We start from the raw sequence: 17,768 nt of genomic DNA, 5'->3' as shown, positions 1-17,768 counted from the left end.
ATTTTTAAAAAAAAAAAAAAAAAACCAACAACTAACAACAAACCCGGTTCAAACCGGTGGTACAAATTGAATTTGCCGATTTTGGTTTGTCATTTCTGAAACAGGAACCGAACCGTACATGTTCACTTCTGCTTTGACTGACAATATTATCATGTGGTAGTGACAGTAAAAGAAAGTGTGGGTTAAGATAGACAAATAGTGATAACTAAAATCAGTAATTGTTCCAAAAGTAATTGCCTTTAAACTTAGCTTAGTGGTTTGTTATGACTTACTGTCATCCGGTGTATTATTAAAATTTATATTTTGGTTAAAATAAAACCAGAAGTACACTGTACAAAGCCATCAGGGTCACAAGCATCAGCATGATTGCAATGTTTAGCCATATATCAATGCTCACATTCGTCAACTTCCTATGTGGTGCCTCCCCAGAAGTTACGTAAGGGTTAGCAATTTTTATTGAGATATTCCTAGCTTCTTCTTTTCTTTTCTTTTTTAAAATACTCCGTATATTATATTTTAGTTTATTCATTTATAAATATTATCACTGACAACTGTTCCTATAATTTGTAACCGGCACGGCCCACGCCATTCTTTTTAATTAATTGGTTTTCCTCCGAATCTTCGAATTAGCACTATATATATATATATATATATATATATATTCTTGATAATCTGAGCAAATGCAACAATATAATCCAACATTTCCCAATACATCCCCCATCACTTCCTAAATCTTTCCAAAATAAATTTTGCAATAATCTCCCAAGTTTCTTCATATCACAAAGCGAAATGGGCGAGGAATCCTACGAAAATGAACACCCAGTGAAGACATACGGCTGGGCTGCCAGAGACACTTCTGGTGTCCTCTCCCCTTTCAAATTCTCCAGAAGGTATATCTATTTAGTATTTATATCTTCTTTCATAATATATCATCATATTTGAAAATTTAAGTTGTTCAATCCTGTTGTTACTTTTGATTGAAAGGGCAACTGGAGAAGATGATGTGAGATTTAAGGTGCTGTACTGTGGGATCTGCCATACCGATCTTCACTTTGCCAAGAATGATTTCGGCATGTCTACTTATCCTATTGTACCAGGGTACGCATTTAAACACATATCACTATGTCAAAAGTTATAATCAGTTAAAAACGCAACTTTATCTCTTAGTCATCAATGTCACATTTTCAAAAGATAGGCGGTAGACTTGACCGGCCTTTCAAAACAATTCCCTGGCCGTGCTGGGCTCGGTCCTTTAGGTCTCTGCCCAAACATAAAGCTAGTATTTTCTTGTTGAGTACTACGACTCTATTACAATGTAGTATTCGTTCATAACTACTTTTTCAACCTACTGAAGTACAAAGAATCAGCATTGCCTCCACCGAGACTCGAACCCATCCCTTTCATATGGGGTGCAACCAAGTGCCACTTAATGCTAGTATTAAATGACTTGATTTTTGCAGGCATGAGATTGTGGGTGAAGTAACAGAGGTGGGTAGCAAGGTGAAGAAATTCAAGGTGGGAGACAAAGTAGGCGTGGGCTGCCTAGTTGGTTCCTGCGGCTCCTGCAACCTTTGTTCAACCGACCTCGAGAATTACTGTCCCAAAATGATCCAAACTTACAGCTACGTGGACCACGATGGAACCATAACATACGGGGGCTACTCTAACGAAATGGTCTGTAACGAACACTACGCAATTCGGTTTCCCGACACCCTGCCCCTCGCCGCGTCCGCGCCTTTGCTCTGCGCCGGAATCACACTTTACAGCCCCCTCAAATACTACGGACTCAACCACCCCGGCATGCATATCGGCATTGTCGGCCTGGGCGGGCTCGGCCACGTCGGGGTTAAATTCGTCAAGGCGTTTGGGGCCAAAGTCACAGTCATAAGCACTTCACCGACCAAGAAAGAGGAAGCCATAAATCATCTCGGCGCTGACTCGTTTTTGGTCAGCCGCGATCCACAACAGATGCAGGTAATTAAACCAATGTTAATACTCAATATAGTACAGTGGTTCTAATGGTTATTTCTCATCTTTCTTCTCATTCTTTCTTCTTTCCCTTGTTAAGATCCAAGCAGAAATGCAAAACTAAAGACTATATTGGGTAGGGTATTAACTCCAAAATATATTAATTGGTTAAGCATTTGGTCCAATTATGTTTGGTAAATCTGGGTTTTCCTTGAACTACTAGGCTGCTATGGGCACATTGGATGGAATTATTGATACTGTTTCGGCTGTGCACTCAATTGCGCCATTGATAAACCTGTTGAAGCCTAACGGCAAGCTCGTGCTGGTTGGTGCGCCAGAGAAGCCACTAGAGCTTCCAGTTTTTCCTCTGCTCATGGGTTCGTACCAAATTCATAAATTAATTTTGTTCAGCATGCACATAATACATAAATGTACAGTCCAACTATCAACTTAACATTTTAATTGAGACAGAACTTATCACTACACATATTTTCAATTTGGTATCAGAAACAACCTGAAGCTAATATATAGTTGGTCCCCCTGATTACCAGGAAGAAGGATGGTGGCAGGGAGTGCAATTGGAGGAATAAAAGGAAACGCAAGAAATGATTGATTTTGCTGCGAAACACAACATCACTGCAGAAGTTGAGGTCGTTCATATGAACTATGTGAACACAGCCATGGAACGTCTGGCTAAATCGGATGTTAGATATCGATTTGTGATCGATGTTGCCAACACGCTCACTACTCCACCTGCATAATTCAAGAAACTGCTGTCGGCCTACATAAGTAGCTCAATTATTGGTCACAAAAGACCAAGTATCGAGATGCTAGCTAAAGTGTAATGTCATGACCAACTTGTCACAAAATATTGTGTCTGAAATTTCGTTGTAGTGAACAATATGTACTATGTAGCACAGATTATATCGTGCCTAGATTGTAAAACTGTACTGAGCCTTTTCATATTGAATAACAAGTGAAGAATACAGTTGTTTTGTTCATATTGAATAACAAGTGAAGAATACAGTTGTTTTGTTATAATAATAATAATAATAATATTAAACCAAGTGGATGATAGTGGCATTAGTAGGTTTAGTGATTAGTTATATGTTAGTGATGTGTGGCAGCATAGCATTATTTGAGAAAGTAGTATTTAGTGGGTATTATTATAGTTATTAAATCAATGGACATGGGTTATGGGTATAAGCTGGCAACAACATTAGCATTGTTAGGGTCTTAGGGAGTGTATCAGTATCACAAAACACTTCAATGTAGTAAAGCAAATAAAAATTGTATCCCTATTGGGACTTCTCACTTTCTCTCCATTATCTATACATATATTTTATTAAATATATATATCTAACAGTTTTACCAAACATATATTCTGTTTCTAAGGTAATGAACTTACTCCACAAAATGAAAAAAGTTAATTTCACTTTTAATTTCATTCATAGACTATAATGGTATTTTCAATTTCAATTATAGATTTTAATTTTTTTTTTTCATTTTTAATTATCAAGTTTAAAATTTGTTTCACTTTTTGAACAGGATTTTGAAGCTCCTAAACCTGACAATCCATTTCAAGTCTTGATTTTTGAATGTTCCTCTCTTAGTCAAGAGAGAGCCTCCTTGCAGCTTATTGCTTCGGCTAGTGTCGAGGATGCATGGCAAATGATAGGACCGCTTCCGGCCGAAATGAAGGTTCCACCAGGAGATAGTAGCACCATGCCAACAGTAATTTTGTTCTCTAAGGGGAATAGGGCAGCGTCCACACGACAAACAATTATCATTAATTAGTTGCAAAAGAAAATAATGAATACTAATCTAAATTTTCATTTTCTCCATGAAAAAAAAAGAGTAATTGTTTATTACGTGGACCATGGTCCACATAGTGTTGTGTGTACCATTAAAAAAATTACATTTTAAACTTATTAAAAGTACATTATTTGTGTATTGAAAGTATATTATTCAAAATATTGTATTTTTAGTACTCAAATAATGTTCTTTTCTTAAATATAAAAGTACATTTTTAATATACTAAAAATACATTATTCGTTTACTAAATGTATATTATTTGATAGTATACAAAATAATATAATTTTACTACTCAAATAATAAACTTTATGTACATATATAATATACTTTTTATTTATGGTTCGCACAATTTTGTGGATCATGGTCCGCACAATAATGATTGGTTTAGCCGCGAGCACGTTATGATAGTTGGAATTTTTCTCTATAGAGAGGCTCATTAAAAGCTTGTACTTGTAAAATTATTTTTTTAATTCACTCCTCATACTTTTTTTTTTCTTCATCACCAAATAAAAGTCTAACAAAAATCATCATTGGTGATACTATCATCTCTCATTTTAATCAACTCCAATTTTTTAATTCCCACAACTTCCATTGACACTTATTTAATAAAATTATCCTATAAAATATAATATAATATTTCATTTTCAACACATAATCATCTCTTTTGAAACAAATTTCAAAAGTTATACAAGTAGATACTAATCTATATATATGCAGTTCTGTCATTCTTCAAAGCTTCAACTTTGAAGTTCATCACCATAATCTAAACTAGCACGAAAACGCTATAATCAGGTAGCCTTTATTCACCCAATCACTCCAATAAAACAAATAATTGGCAAAGTGGAAACATCAAAAGCAAGAAAATTAAATCAAACCACACGTCGGCACACCGTCATTCCATCGCCCAACGGAATCTGGACAATCTGAACCCGAGTGTCGGCGGCCAATCGTTTGTTGAGCTCAACAATAGGGCCCCAGTTCCGTAAACGATCCTCCGGCACTGATTTCTCCGGCATCGCCACCGTCCCGCACCAAAGCGTGTTGTCATACACCACAACCCCACCAACCTTCAACAATTTCAGCACTCTCTCGTGATAGTTTTTATAGTTCATCTTGTCAGCATCCACGTACGCGAAGTCGAAACTCGACTCGTTGTTCCTCTGCAAATCAAAACAACATCCTAAGCATTAAAAAAACCGCACAATTATATTGTTCGTTCGGGATGTGAACTGTAACGCGTGTTTGATGGTTTCTTACATCTTCCAACAGCTTATCAAGAACAGGCAGAGCCAGAGACTCAATGAAGTTGATCTTGTGCTCAACTCCTGCCTTCTTTATAACTGGCAATCCCATGTCATATGCCTCCCTGTCACGGTCTATGGCTGTAATCTGATAAATTAAACAAATGCCCATGAAAATTGATGTTTAAGAGTTCTACTACGTTTACTCCTTATTTCTACTCCATTATATCACCCAATTAAAAATGTCAAATTCAAAATTTTGTGAGATTAAGTAAAAGTTGGGGGTAAAATTTGGGAGTAAGAATAGCATTTTTTGATGTCTAATGAACAAAACAAAATGGGCAACCTAGGCTCAGCTCGTTTAAGCCCGTCGGCTATAAACAATTTAAGCTGATTTACCTTTTCATTGTACTTTTTACTTAGTGCACACTGTTAGGATCAAGTGCAAAACTATAGTTAGTATTGAAGGTGCAATTTTATTTCATTATAGACTGCAATCACATTTTCGAGAGATAAAGTACTGGACTTGCTTCTTCACCGATCTCCGCCCAATAGTCCCCTAACCATCCATCAATGGATTTGGCCCTTTACAGTCTCCGCCTAATACATACCCTCAAGTTGTGACTGGGGTTTCCCTCGTCACTCAAAAAAAACATATTGTTATAGAGTATCAGTACTAACCCGGCCATCATAAGGGATTGTAAGAGCTGTGAGTAGCAAAGAGTATCCAGTGAAAACTCCAATTTCCAGAGTGTTTTTGGCGTTCAATAGGTTCAAGAGCATTGCCACCATTGGCCCAGAATCCGGTGCTGTACCCATCGCCGCACTGACAAAAGAAAATTTTGTGATTTATCATCTACATATGCTATTTGAACAGAACGAAGTAAATTGCAGGTTGCATAAATTTATTACAGTGTGAAAAGTTTAGTGAATTTACCGAGGATGTTTTGCAGTAATATCCCTCATCTCTTTCAGAAGCTCCGATTCGCGTGGGTACACACTTGTACGTAGAAGGTACTTTTCCATACAAAAAATAATACATTAATTTACCAATTTTATACACACTTTTCAGTGAAACTAGAAAGAGAAAGCTAAAAGAAGCATCCTAGCTATTAAAAAAAAAGTTGATTTTCATTACTAGTTATAGTTTTTACCCAATGATAGACAATTGATCTATAAAATAAGAATATTACCTCATATAATTCTTTACTCTGCAATAACCCTTTTTCCATTACACCTTAAAAAAAAAAAAAAAAAAAAAAAAAAATTGATGAGTTGGAATATAATAACGTCATCAAATTGTATTATAAATCTTAAATTAAAAAATTAGAATCAAACTGTGGGAAGTCAAAGAAAATTTTATGATGTCTTATAACAGTATAATTTATTACAATATCGAATTATTGATTGAAATATAGATAAGAGGAAGGGAGAAATTGGAGGTGAAATGCATACCTTATATAGGTTCCGTTTAGATGGGAGTGAGAGAAGTTGGGGATATGATGAAGAAGAGGATACTGTTTTGGAGGAGCAATAATTCATGATGTTGCTTTTATAGAGCCTCAATTACACAAAGTTAGAAAGCATGTATGGGCCATTGTCTTATTGTTTGGTTTTCGACAAACTCTGACATACAGTTGAATCATTATTGTATCATCGTAGTATCAAATAATATGTTATACTTTTATTATATTAAAAATGTACATTATATTGTATAATGGACATTCAGTAGACAAATAATATACATTTAGTATATTAAAATGTATTTTTTGTTATGATCTATACAGCATTATGTGGACCATGGTTCACACAATAATTTGCCTATACCCTCTTATTGTGTGGAGCATGGTCCACGTAGTGCTCTGTGAATCATAACAAAATGTACATTTTTAATATATTAAATGTACATTATTTTTATATTGAATGTACATTATTGTGTGAACTATGATTAAAGTTGGAGTCCCATCTTGTACTTAAAAAAAAAAAAAACCACGTGAGAGCATTAGTCAATAATTGAATATAGTCCCCACACTGATGAATATCCACTTGACATTATCATTACACGCTTATTTACGGAAATAGCTAGCTATTGATTCATGTGGTACACAAATTATGCTTAATAATTATTTTGTCATGTATGTAATATTAGTTAAGGTGAAATAAACAGAATTTCTTTAACCAGTAAGGTAACATTGTTCAACGAAGATTGAAAGTATAAATTTTGTTAGTGCAACATACGACCCTACACAGGCACAAGGATAGATAAAATTTGTAGATTAAAGAAATATGAATTTTAATTAGAGATGAATGATTTTTATAATTCAATTTACTATACATTATATGTGTTATACTGTCATAGCCTCCACTAAATTCCTAGCTACTCTTTACCACAATTTTCAATTCAAAAAGTTAAATTGTTTGATTCTTTAAATTAGACTAGCTAATGTGATATATATGTCTCCAAAATTATCAATCATCAGGATAGGTGATCGGGAAAATAGGGAATTTGTGAATAAAAAATCAAGGGCAATTTAGTAATGTACTTTTATTTATGGTTCACACAACTTTATGTAATGTAATTTAGTAGTAGTTGGACTTCTTCTCTATAGGGAGGCTCATTAAAAGCTTGTACTTATAGAATTATTTCTTTAATTCACTCTCATACTTTTTTTCTTCATCACCAAATAAAAATCTAACAAAAATCATCATTGGTGATACTATCATCTCTCATTTTCATCAACTCCAATTTTTTAATTCCCACAACTTCCATTGAAACTTATTTAATAAAATTCTCCTATAAAATACAATATTTCTTTTCCATCACATAATCATCTCTTTTGAAAGAAATTTCAAAAGTTGTACAAGTAGATAATACTAGTCTCTCGTTCCATCATTTTTCAAATTACACCTTCAACTTTGAAGTTCATCATGATCTAAACTAGCACCAAAACACTATAATAAGGTAGCCCTTATTCACACAATCACTCCAAAACAAATAATTGGCAAAGTGGAAACATGAAAAGCAAGAAAATCAACACACGCGTCGGCACACCGTCATTCCATCGCCCAACGGAATCTGGACAATCTGAACGCGAGAATCGGCGGCCAATTGTTTGTTGAGCTCAACAATATGGCCCCTGTACGATACAAGATCCTCCGGCACCGATTTCTCCGGCATCGCCACCGTCCCGTACCAAAGCGTGTTGTCGTACACCACAACCCCGCCAACCTTCACCAATTTCAGCACTCTCTCGTGATAGTTTTTGTAGTTTATCTTGTCGGCGTCCACGTACGCGAAGTCGAAACTCGACTCGTTGTTCTCCTGCAAATCAAAACAACATCCTAAGCATTAAAAACCGCACAATTGTATTGTTCTTTCGGATGCGAATTGAAACGTGTGTTCTGTTGTTTCTTACATCTTCCAAGAGCTTATCAAGAACAGGAAGAGCCAGAGACTCAATGAAGTTGATCTTGTGCTCAACTCCTGCCTTCTTTATAACTGGCAATCCCATGTCATATGCCTTCTTGTCAGGGTCTATGGCTGTAATCTGATAAATTAAACAAATGTGGATGAAAACTGAAGTTTAATACACAAAACAGAATGCGCAACCTAGACTTGTTTAAGCTCGGTCAACTATGAACAATTTAAGTTGGTTTATATATTTATTGTATTTTACCGGCTAGGGTATAACAACATAATTTACTTAGTGCACACTAGGATCAAACGCAAATACAGTTAGTATCGAAGGCCTAGCTATATTTCTTTATACACGGCAATCACATTTAGAAGACACAAGGTGATGGCCTCTACCCAACAATCCCCTAGCACTAATTTATGGATTGACCCTTTTAGACCTCCGCCCAACACACATACCCTCAGGTTGTTGCTGAGGTTTAGCTCATCGCTCAAAAACAAAAAACAAAAAACAAAAATATATATATATATATATATTGTGATAGAGTAACAGTACTAACCCGGCCATCATCAGGGATGGTAAGAGCTGTGAGTAGCAGAGAGTATCCAGTGAAAACTCCAATTTCCAGAGTGTTTTTGGCGTTCAATAGCTTCAAGAGCATTGCCACCATTGGCCCAGAATCCGGTGCTGTACCCATCGTCGAACTGACAAAATAAAATTTTGTGATTTATCATCTACATCCGCTATTTCAACAGAACTACATTGCAGGTTGCATAAAAATTAAATTTATTACGGTGTGAAAGGTTTAATGAATTTACAGTGGATGTTTTGCAGTAATATCCCTTATCTCTTTCAGAAGCTCCGATTCGCGTGGAAACACACTTGTACGTAGAAGGTACTGTATGTTCCATGAAAAATAATACATTAATTTACCAATTTTACACACACTTTTCAGTGAATCTAGAAAGAGAAAGCTGAGAAGCTTCCTATTATCAAAAAATAAAAAATAAAAAATAAACAGTTGACCTTTTATAGTTGTTATCTAATGATAAGCAATTGATCTATATAAAATAAGAGTATTACCTCATATAATTCTTTGCTCTGCAATAACCCTTCTTCCATTACACCTAAAAGAAATAAGAACATTGATGAGTTGGAATATAATAACGTCATCAAACTGCATAGTAAATCTTAAATTACTCCGTAAAATATTAGAATCAAATTGTAGAAGTCAAAGAAATTTTTGTGACGTATTATCACAGTATAATGTATTACAATATCGAATTATCGATTGAAATATAGATAAGAGGAAGGGAGAAATTGGAGGTGAAATGCATACCTTATTTAGGTTTTGTTTAGACGGGAGAGAAAGAAGTTGGGGATGAAGAAGAGGATAATGTTTTGGAGGAGCAATAATTCATGATAATGTTGCTTTTATAAAGCTTCAATTAAGCAAAGTCAGAAAGCATGCATGCACAATTGTCTAGCCAGTCATTATTGTTATTGTTTGTTTTACGACAAGCTGTGACATATAAAGTTGATATGGATTGACTTTGTCTACGTTCAAACGTAGAGCTTAATCACTTTATTTGTTTGTATCATTATTAAATTTTGTTGACCGTCTATCCTATGATTAGTCTTTGTACAAACTATGATTATATTTGAATAATTTTAAAAATAATAAATAAATAAATAAAGATTACAAGCTGTACAATAGAACAAAGAAAATGATAGTTCAAGAATTTTAAGTTACATATAATGCACAATGTTATAAATACAATTGGTACAAAATCATTTTTAAAAATGTTATTTTATGGTATTTACACTGTACTATATATAGTAATTTTAAGGATGCATTATAATTTTTATTTATTTAGTCATCAATGTTAGAATTTATTAAATAGTAACGGAATTATAACACTGTAATGGTAAATTGTGTCCAACAAAAATGCAGTAAAGGTAATTTTGTCAAATAACAATATAGTGTATAACACTTAAAGAATAATGTATACATTTATTGTCACAGAAAATAAATGAGACAAAAATCAGGGAATTAATCTGGATTAACACATATAATATTTTTAAATATTTAATTTAATTTTTATCAATCATTTTGTATGACAAGTTGTGCAATTTACATCTCTTATATGATTTATGGGCTATTACACATAAACGGAATTTACATAATGCATATCTCGATTAATGTTGGGGATTTAAATCATCACATTAAAAAAAATGCATTAGAAGCTTATCATTATTGTCTGGACAATGGTCCACACAGCTGTGTGGACCATAAACAAAAACTACATTTTTTTTTGTTTGAAGACTAAAAACTACATTTTTAATATACTAAAAGTACATTATTTTTGTACATAAAATACATTATTTTAGAGTACATTATTTAAATACTGAAAGTACATTATTTTATATATACTATCAAATAATGTACCTTCAGTACAAAAATAATGTATTTTTAGTATAATAAAAATGCACTTTTTATTTTTGGTGCACATAGCTGTGTAGACCATGGTTTATGCAATAATTTGCCGAAGCCTATATTATTTACGGAAATAGCTAGCTATTGATTCATGTGGTACATACACAAATATATGCTTAATAATTATTTTGTCATGTATCTAACATTAATTAAGGTGAAATAGCTAAGGAACTTGTGGTCTAATGGTACCAAATTGTTCCAAGAACATTGAAAGTACAAATTTTGTTAGTGCAACATACGACCCCAGACGGCCACAAGGATAGATAAAATTTGTAGATTAAAGTAATATGAATTTTAATTAGAGATAAATGGTTTTTATAATTCAATTCACTATACATTATATGTGTAACTGTCATAGCCCATAGGCTAAACTAATGTCTTTTTTTTTTTTGAGTTAATACCCAATATAGTCCTCAACTATAGTGGTTTTACTCGATTTAGTCGTAAATGACTTTTTGTACTTGATTTAGTCCTCGACTTTGATGGTTTTACTCAATTTAGTCCTCTGTTAGTAATTCAGTTTGTTTGCTGTTAAAAGAAGGGTCAACATGGCAATTTCTCCCCCCTTTTTTTTGGTTAGATTACCTCTCTCCATAAAATTTATGAAATTACAAAACACTAATACTAAGATGCTAGCTGCTAATGTAATAAAACATAATAAGAGTAATTATTTCTTAAGCAAAAATTTGTTTTGGTAAATCAATCTCGGAAATCTATATCTCTAAGAAATGAATGGGGTTTGAACATGAATCTCTATAGACTGGAATACAAGTTTGGCCATTACACAAATACCATATATAAACCATTTTAACATTTTCAACAATTAGTAATTTAGTATTGATTTTATGAAGAAGAGGGAGGGAGAATTATGGAGAAGAGGGTAATCTGACCAATAAGGGAGAAAGAAATTACCATGTTGACCCTTCTTTTAACGGTCAACAAACTGAATTGATAACGGATGACTAAATTGAGTAAAACCATTAAAGTCGATGACTAAATTAAGTCCAAAAATTCATTTAGAACTAAATCGAGTAAAACGACTATAGTCGAGTACTATATTGGGTATTAACTCTTTTTTTTTTTTTTTGAAACAACTACTGTTTTTATTCTACAGGAGTTGTTAGCCTCCACTAAATTCCTAGCTACTCTTTACCACAATTTTCAATTCAAAAAGTTAAATTGTTTGATTCTTTAAGACTAGCAAATGTGATATATATGTCTCCAAAATTATCAATCATCAGGGTAGGTGGGGTAGGTGATCGGGGAAAATAGTGAATTTGTGAATGAAAAATCAAACGTTTTGTATTTAATTTGTGGAGTTAAAAATTGATTTTTAATAAATTTTTTTAAAGAAAATTTGGAAAAAAAAAAGATTTTTTTTTTAATATGACACACGTACAAAAGAGTATCTTTTTTTTTTTTTGAAGTACAAAAGAGTATCTTTCGATTTTTAAGTTACACTAATAACTCGATTATCAACTTTTTTCGAACTATTAAATTAATTAAAAGGATATTTCATGCATAGGGATATCCTGCTCCAAATTAAAGAAAGGCGTATCCAATTTTAATGTACAACTTGCCAACATTATTGAGAAATTTAAACACCGCAGCTATGGACTAAATATCTACGCTTTAGAATATTGAGAGTCTCTTTACTTCAAAAATTGTTCTATATTTACATCTAATAATTTATCAAGCACTTTTCTACACATTGCTAATAATACTCAAAACATCTAACACAATTAACTATTGAACAACGTTGTAAAAGTTTCTACGCATTCCTTGGGCACCTGGGTGGCCCAATTAATTTTTTTTAATTTTTTAAAATTGTATAAGACTTGATAATTATAAACTATTTACTCTTTTTTTCAAAAAAAAACAAACAAACTATTTACTCCGGCGATACTTTAATAATTAATACTAAAATATTAAATTTTAATCTAAAAAAAATATAGACTTGTAAATTTTATAAAGATTTAAAGAATTAAAACACAATTTCACAAATTCAAAACTCACAAAGTATCAATATTAGAGTAGCTGATTTCGATTTTTTCTTTTCTTTTTTACATTTTTAGGTTTGTGACCATTTGAACGATTTAGGGTTATTTCAATTAAAATGACGTTGTTTTGAGCGATATAACCATTTAAAAAACTAGAACATTAGCTAATTGGGGCCGCCTAGAACACCGATCACAGTAAAATTATAGGCGGTCGGTCAGAGTCTAGCACCTAGGCGCAATTTTTACAACAATACTATTGAATAACACAATCAACTATCAAAAAGCAACTACCAGTTAATTGTTAAACATCCATATATATTAATCATTTTAGTGAGTATAGTTGATAGATTATATTATAAATACTCATTGATATTGTAATATTAATTACTCACCGTTATGGTTTAGAAAATGGCAAAAATGTCAAATTCGAAGAGCCGTCTTTATAGACTGAATATCTTATACCTACAACTTGGTATATAGCGAGTTTTTGGTGAGAGAGAGAGTCAAATAGAAGGCTATATGAAGAAAAGTAGAAAACCCTGCAAGAAATTTCAAAACAAATAAAACAAAGAAACTGCAATAATTGACGAGGGAGCCTTGACAAAAAGCTACGTTAGGGGAAGGGCAAGTGTATATTAAGGAATTTATTGATTATAGAGACCATATCATTGATGTTGAATGGATAATAAAATTGAAAAGTATGTAGAGGCCATATTAATTTTACACATAAAAGATACTATTATTATATTATCTCTATCCCTACAACACTTACTTTCATGTCATCATATTTGCAACTTCATATTATTTGCTCAATATTTTTGCAATTCCAATTCACTTTCAAAAGTATGACCCATTTTCACATCACATTAAAAAATTATTATTTTTTATTAATAAATATTTCATATTATTTTGTGTTCACAAGTATTCTTTTATGTCGATATATACATTACAATTAAATATAAAAATAAAAAATTGACAATTATAATAAATTAAAAAAATATTGTATTATGTATATAATCGAATTTAGAAATTAAATTATATTACACAAAAATTTGAAATAAAATAATTCAGATTACGTAACAATTTGAATTGTATGCATTGTATTTATAAATCAATGAAAAAATTGAGTAATTATTTATTAATAGGTTATTTCTTTAAAATAATTTAATTAATAAAATAAAGAAATAACATTATTCAAAAGAAAGTACAAATAAATAATATAATAATAAAATGTTAAAAAAATATTACATTTAATAAAATAACAATAATATAAGTAATCAAAACATAATAAACATTAAAATAATAATAATAATAATAATTTTCTTTTCAAAAGAAGAAATGTACAAAAACGCTGCATATTACCACCCTTTTTGTATCTAATTTAGAAAGCTAGCATTACATGTGGACTAAAAAAAAAAAAAGAAGGTTTTTTTAAAGATTTTTTAATATACTTTTCATGTCATCTTGAGAGTGGCTCTATTTTAAGAATGGAAGCATCCTTAAAAGCTTCTTTTCCTCGGATAAGAGATAATCTATCTGCTTGAAGTGAAACCACTTCATAGGTGAAGTGCAGCGATTAGGTGGGATGATTTGACAACTCCAATATTTTTATTTAAGACCATATATATATAGATGCCCTTGTTTGATTTCATAGAAATGAGATCCTCGAAAATAATATAACATTTTAAAGAAGGATTTTAAAATTCATTTTTATCACATATCTTACTCCCGGCCCCCAAAGGCCCAAATTTTACATAATTTAGAAAATATGATATTAAGGAATTTGATAACCGTACCAAAAGTCCAATACCAACCACACTTAAAAGAATTCCATTTCAAAAATTCAAAATAAACATAAAACTGAAGCTATTGGAATTTGGAAATAAATGACTTGGAGAAGAAATGAAAATGACTTATTTGAAAAAATGGGCGGAGTGGTCATTTTTGTAAAGTTACGTTATTTGAATGAATTAGTAAGTTCACGTAATTTCAACTATTATAATTATTATTTTAATTATTTTAATTACAAAAATCTTAAATAAAACAAGAAAAACCTTATGAAAAGATAGATACTGCAATTGTTATAGCATGAACCAGGGTTCACAGTGCACTGTGGACCTTGATGCATGTGTATATATTTTATGTTTTGAATTTTGTGTTTTCTGTTATGAAATTATGCATTTTAAGAGTACGAATTTTGTACATTAAACAAATTAATAGTTGCATGTGTACTTGTGATGTGTCTTGTGTTGTGAAATTTTGTGTCTATGAATACAAATTTTGTACCTACATGAGATTTGATAAATATATAACATGTGTATGTGTCGTGTGTTATGAAATTTTGTACCTTATGAGTATGAATTTTGTATCTCGTCATTTTTACATGTGTATGTGTTTTATGTTGTAAGTTTTGTATCTTGTATTATAAAATTGTGTACATCGTCATTTTGATTTAGGGTCCACAATGCTATGTGAACCCTGGTCCATGATATAATTTGACATATAGCAATGCGTGGACTATGGTCCACACAATAATCCCAACATTGCCAACTTAGCCCATCCCCTCCAGGTCCAATCCTTCTCCGATCTGGTTCCGAGCCCAATAACTCACGAACATCTTGCTATATACGGAATAGCTATTAGCTAATTGAATTTTATTCTTGTGCCAATGCAAACAATTTATTTGTCATACTCAATATACAAGCTTGTATTTTCTAACTTAGAATATATCATGAAAAGTAGATGCTAGTCCACATATTTTACAATGAAAACATGAAAACTAAAAAAAACATTAAAACAAGAAGCCTATATATGTCATCAAAAATATAAAAAGAACCTATGGAAAACGTAACAGAACTAAAATGTTTTCTGCGAAAAATATAAAATGATTTAACCTATGTCATCAACTAACTAACCCCAAACACATGAACTTCACTATGTCAACAATGTAACCAATTCAACCAAAAGTGAAAACTCATTTGAAAATTCTTATGGTGAATGCAGCTGGCAGGGTAGATCCAAAATTTGAATCATATCTTTAAATATAATTTGTAAAGAAGCAGAGGTCCGCCGCAGTCTCCGTACGTCGTAAGTTAGAAGCAATGGAGGTAGCGGTGGTACGTTATATATATATATATATATATATATATCCTCATCTCATCTGCTCACCAGATAGATCAGATCAGATTGTCTGCTAGGTAGCTTCATCTTCCTCAAAACTCAGCTTGCACGACTCGATGATCTGCGGCATATGATATCGCCACCCTTTGGCGTTTTGCTTCAATTCTTACTCGTTTTGTTGGAATTGAATGCATGCATCATCATCATCATCATATATATATATATATATATCCCTTCTTTAAGCGCGGGTTTAATTACTTTTGGTAAGCATATATATTGGACTGGACGGTGGTGCATCCATCACTGCATTGCTATATATCTAGCTTTTGCTTCTGCCTTCTTCCTACTCTAATAATACACACCCATTGGATTTCAAATGCTGGTCACATTCTTCGTTAAAGCAGCGCAGCTAATTCAAGCTTTCTTATGGATAAGTATTTTCCTGATTTGGAAACATACAGCCTAAGATAGCTACTGAAAGATTAGAATAAGGAAAGCAATTGCTAAGTCTTGTGGTTGAAGATATATATACAAGTAGGCCAGGTGAACACTATCAATCATATCATTTCGTACGTGTATTAATTCCATTATATTATATATCAGAAATCTAAGACACTCTAGTAAGTACATCTGTACATATACATGAAACTTGCAAGCTAAGTGTACTCCAAGTGTTACTTTGGATACGCACTGCATGATGACATAATAATCACACACCGGCCTAGTGCTCCAATCTTGTTTAATTTGCCTAATGCTTTAGTTTTAATTTTGAGCTGGAGTTAATTCCACCAGAGGTCACTTGTCTCTGGTGGCAATTCCAAATTTAGTCACAGACTATCGTTTTTGTCAGTTAACATCCCAGACTATTATTTCTTGGACACTTTTAGTCCTTCTCATGACTTTTTCTATTTTTAGTAAGGGTATTTTTGTCTTTTCATATTTTTCTTTTGTTATTTTTCTGGTTTCAACCAATTTAATTTGTTTAGGACTTTAGATAACCTCTGATTTTTAGTAACCAGATTTTTCAATCGTTTTTTATTAAAGTCTTAAACCAATTAAACTGGTTGAAACCGGAAAAAATAACAAAAGAAAAATATGAAGAGACAAAAATGCCCTTATTAAAAATAGGAAAAATCATGAGAAGGACTAAAAGTGTTCAAAAACTAATAGTCTGGGATGTTAAAGGGCAAAAATGATAGTCTATGACTAAATTTGGAATTACCATCAAAGACAATGGATCTTTGGTGGAATTAACTCTTTTGAGCTGACTATATATGTCTTTTCGGTAAAAATTAAAAGAGTAATAATATCCTTAGCCTCCTACTTTTCACTTCCAATCATCACTCATGATATGACATTAGTTAATTGATTACTGAATTCTCTTTTTGATTAGAGCATCACCATTAATGGATCAAAGATGGATATTTGAATAGTGTTGATGCAAGATGATGATCCATAAGTGATGTGGTGCTTAGTTTTTTGCCAAAATGTTTCCCTGCAAATGTTGGGTTAACGTTAGAAACTTTTTAAAAGAAAAATAATAAAAAACAGAGCAATGGGTCCTGGGAGATTGAGAGTGGCCAGCTGGAATCTCCATTTATATTTTCTTCTTTTTTTCTTTGTTTTCTTTTCCTTTTGGTTTCAGATTTACGCAGCTTCTTCTACTATTTTTTTTTCATTTAATTTGTTTGTTTTATTATTTTTGTTTCAA

The 17,768-nt window shown here is 32.2% G+C and overlaps 2 protein-coding genes and 1 pseudogene across 2 annotated transcripts; 1 reads left to right on the top strand and 2 right to left on the bottom strand.

Moving 5' to 3' along the window:
• Positions 1-680: 680 nt before the first annotated feature.
• LOC116020101 lies at positions 681-2,982 on the top strand (annotated as a pseudogene).
• A 1,399-nt stretch (positions 2,983-4,381) lies between these two features.
• On the bottom strand, positions 4,382-6,580 carry LOC116020734 (probable caffeoyl-CoA O-methyltransferase At4g26220). The gene is made up of 6 exons (XM_031261237.1): positions 6,480-6,580; positions 6,218-6,261; positions 5,962-6,041; positions 5,706-5,850; positions 5,041-5,172; positions 4,382-4,943 (listed from the first exon to the last, which is right to left on the bottom strand). Exons 2-6 carry the CDS (start codon positions 6,254-6,256, stop codon positions 4,653-4,655), a joined length of 687 nt encoding a protein of 228 aa, XP_031117097.1. The 5' UTR covers positions 6,257-6,261; positions 6,480-6,580; the 3' UTR covers positions 4,382-4,652.
• Positions 6,581-7,770: 1,190 nt separating this feature from the next.
• Positions 7,771-9,872, bottom strand: LOC116018984 (probable caffeoyl-CoA O-methyltransferase At4g26220). Its single transcript, XM_031259037.1, has 6 exons — positions 9,780-9,872; positions 9,524-9,567; positions 9,259-9,338; positions 9,000-9,144; positions 8,441-8,572; positions 7,771-8,346 (listed from the first exon to the last, which is right to left on the bottom strand). Exons 2-6 carry the CDS (start codon positions 9,560-9,562, stop codon positions 8,056-8,058), a joined length of 687 nt encoding a protein of 228 aa, XP_031114897.1. The 5' UTR covers positions 9,563-9,567; positions 9,780-9,872; the 3' UTR covers positions 7,771-8,055.
• Positions 9,873-17,768: the final 7,896 nt, after the last annotated feature.

Source organism: Ipomoea triloba, chromosome 5 (genome assembly GCF_003576645.1).
Source record: "Ipomoea triloba cultivar NCNSP0323 chromosome 5, ASM357664v1".
In the NCBI taxonomy this organism is placed as follows: domain Eukaryota; kingdom Viridiplantae; phylum Streptophyta; class Magnoliopsida; order Solanales; family Convolvulaceae; genus Ipomoea; species Ipomoea triloba.
The sequence above is the reverse complement of the archived record's forward strand: the minus strand, read 5'-3'. Positions and strand labels throughout refer to the sequence as shown.

Coding starts and splice junctions, on each gene's coding strand:
- LOC116020734 (XM_031261237.1), bottom strand. CDS start 6,256: ATGGAAAAAGGGTTATTGCAGAGTAAAGAATTATATGAG. Junction 5,173..5,705: donor CAATCCCTTATGATGGCCGG/GTTAGTACTGAT, acceptor TTAATTTATCAG/ATTACAGCCATAGACCGTGA. Junction 4,944..5,040: donor TTGATAAGCTGTTGGAAGAT/GTAAGAAACCAT, acceptor TTTGATTTGCAG/AGGAACAACGAGTCGAGTTT.
- LOC116018984 (XM_031259037.1), bottom strand. CDS start 9,562: ATGGAAGAAGGGTTATTGCAGAGCAAAGAATTATATGAG. Junction 9,339..9,523: donor AGAGCAAAGAATTATATGAG/GTAATACTCTTA, acceptor TGGAACATACAG/TACCTTCTACGTACAAGTGT. Junction 9,145..9,258: donor ATTACTGCAAAACATCCACT/GTAAATTCATTA, acceptor TTATTTTGTCAG/TTCGACGATGGGTACAGCAC.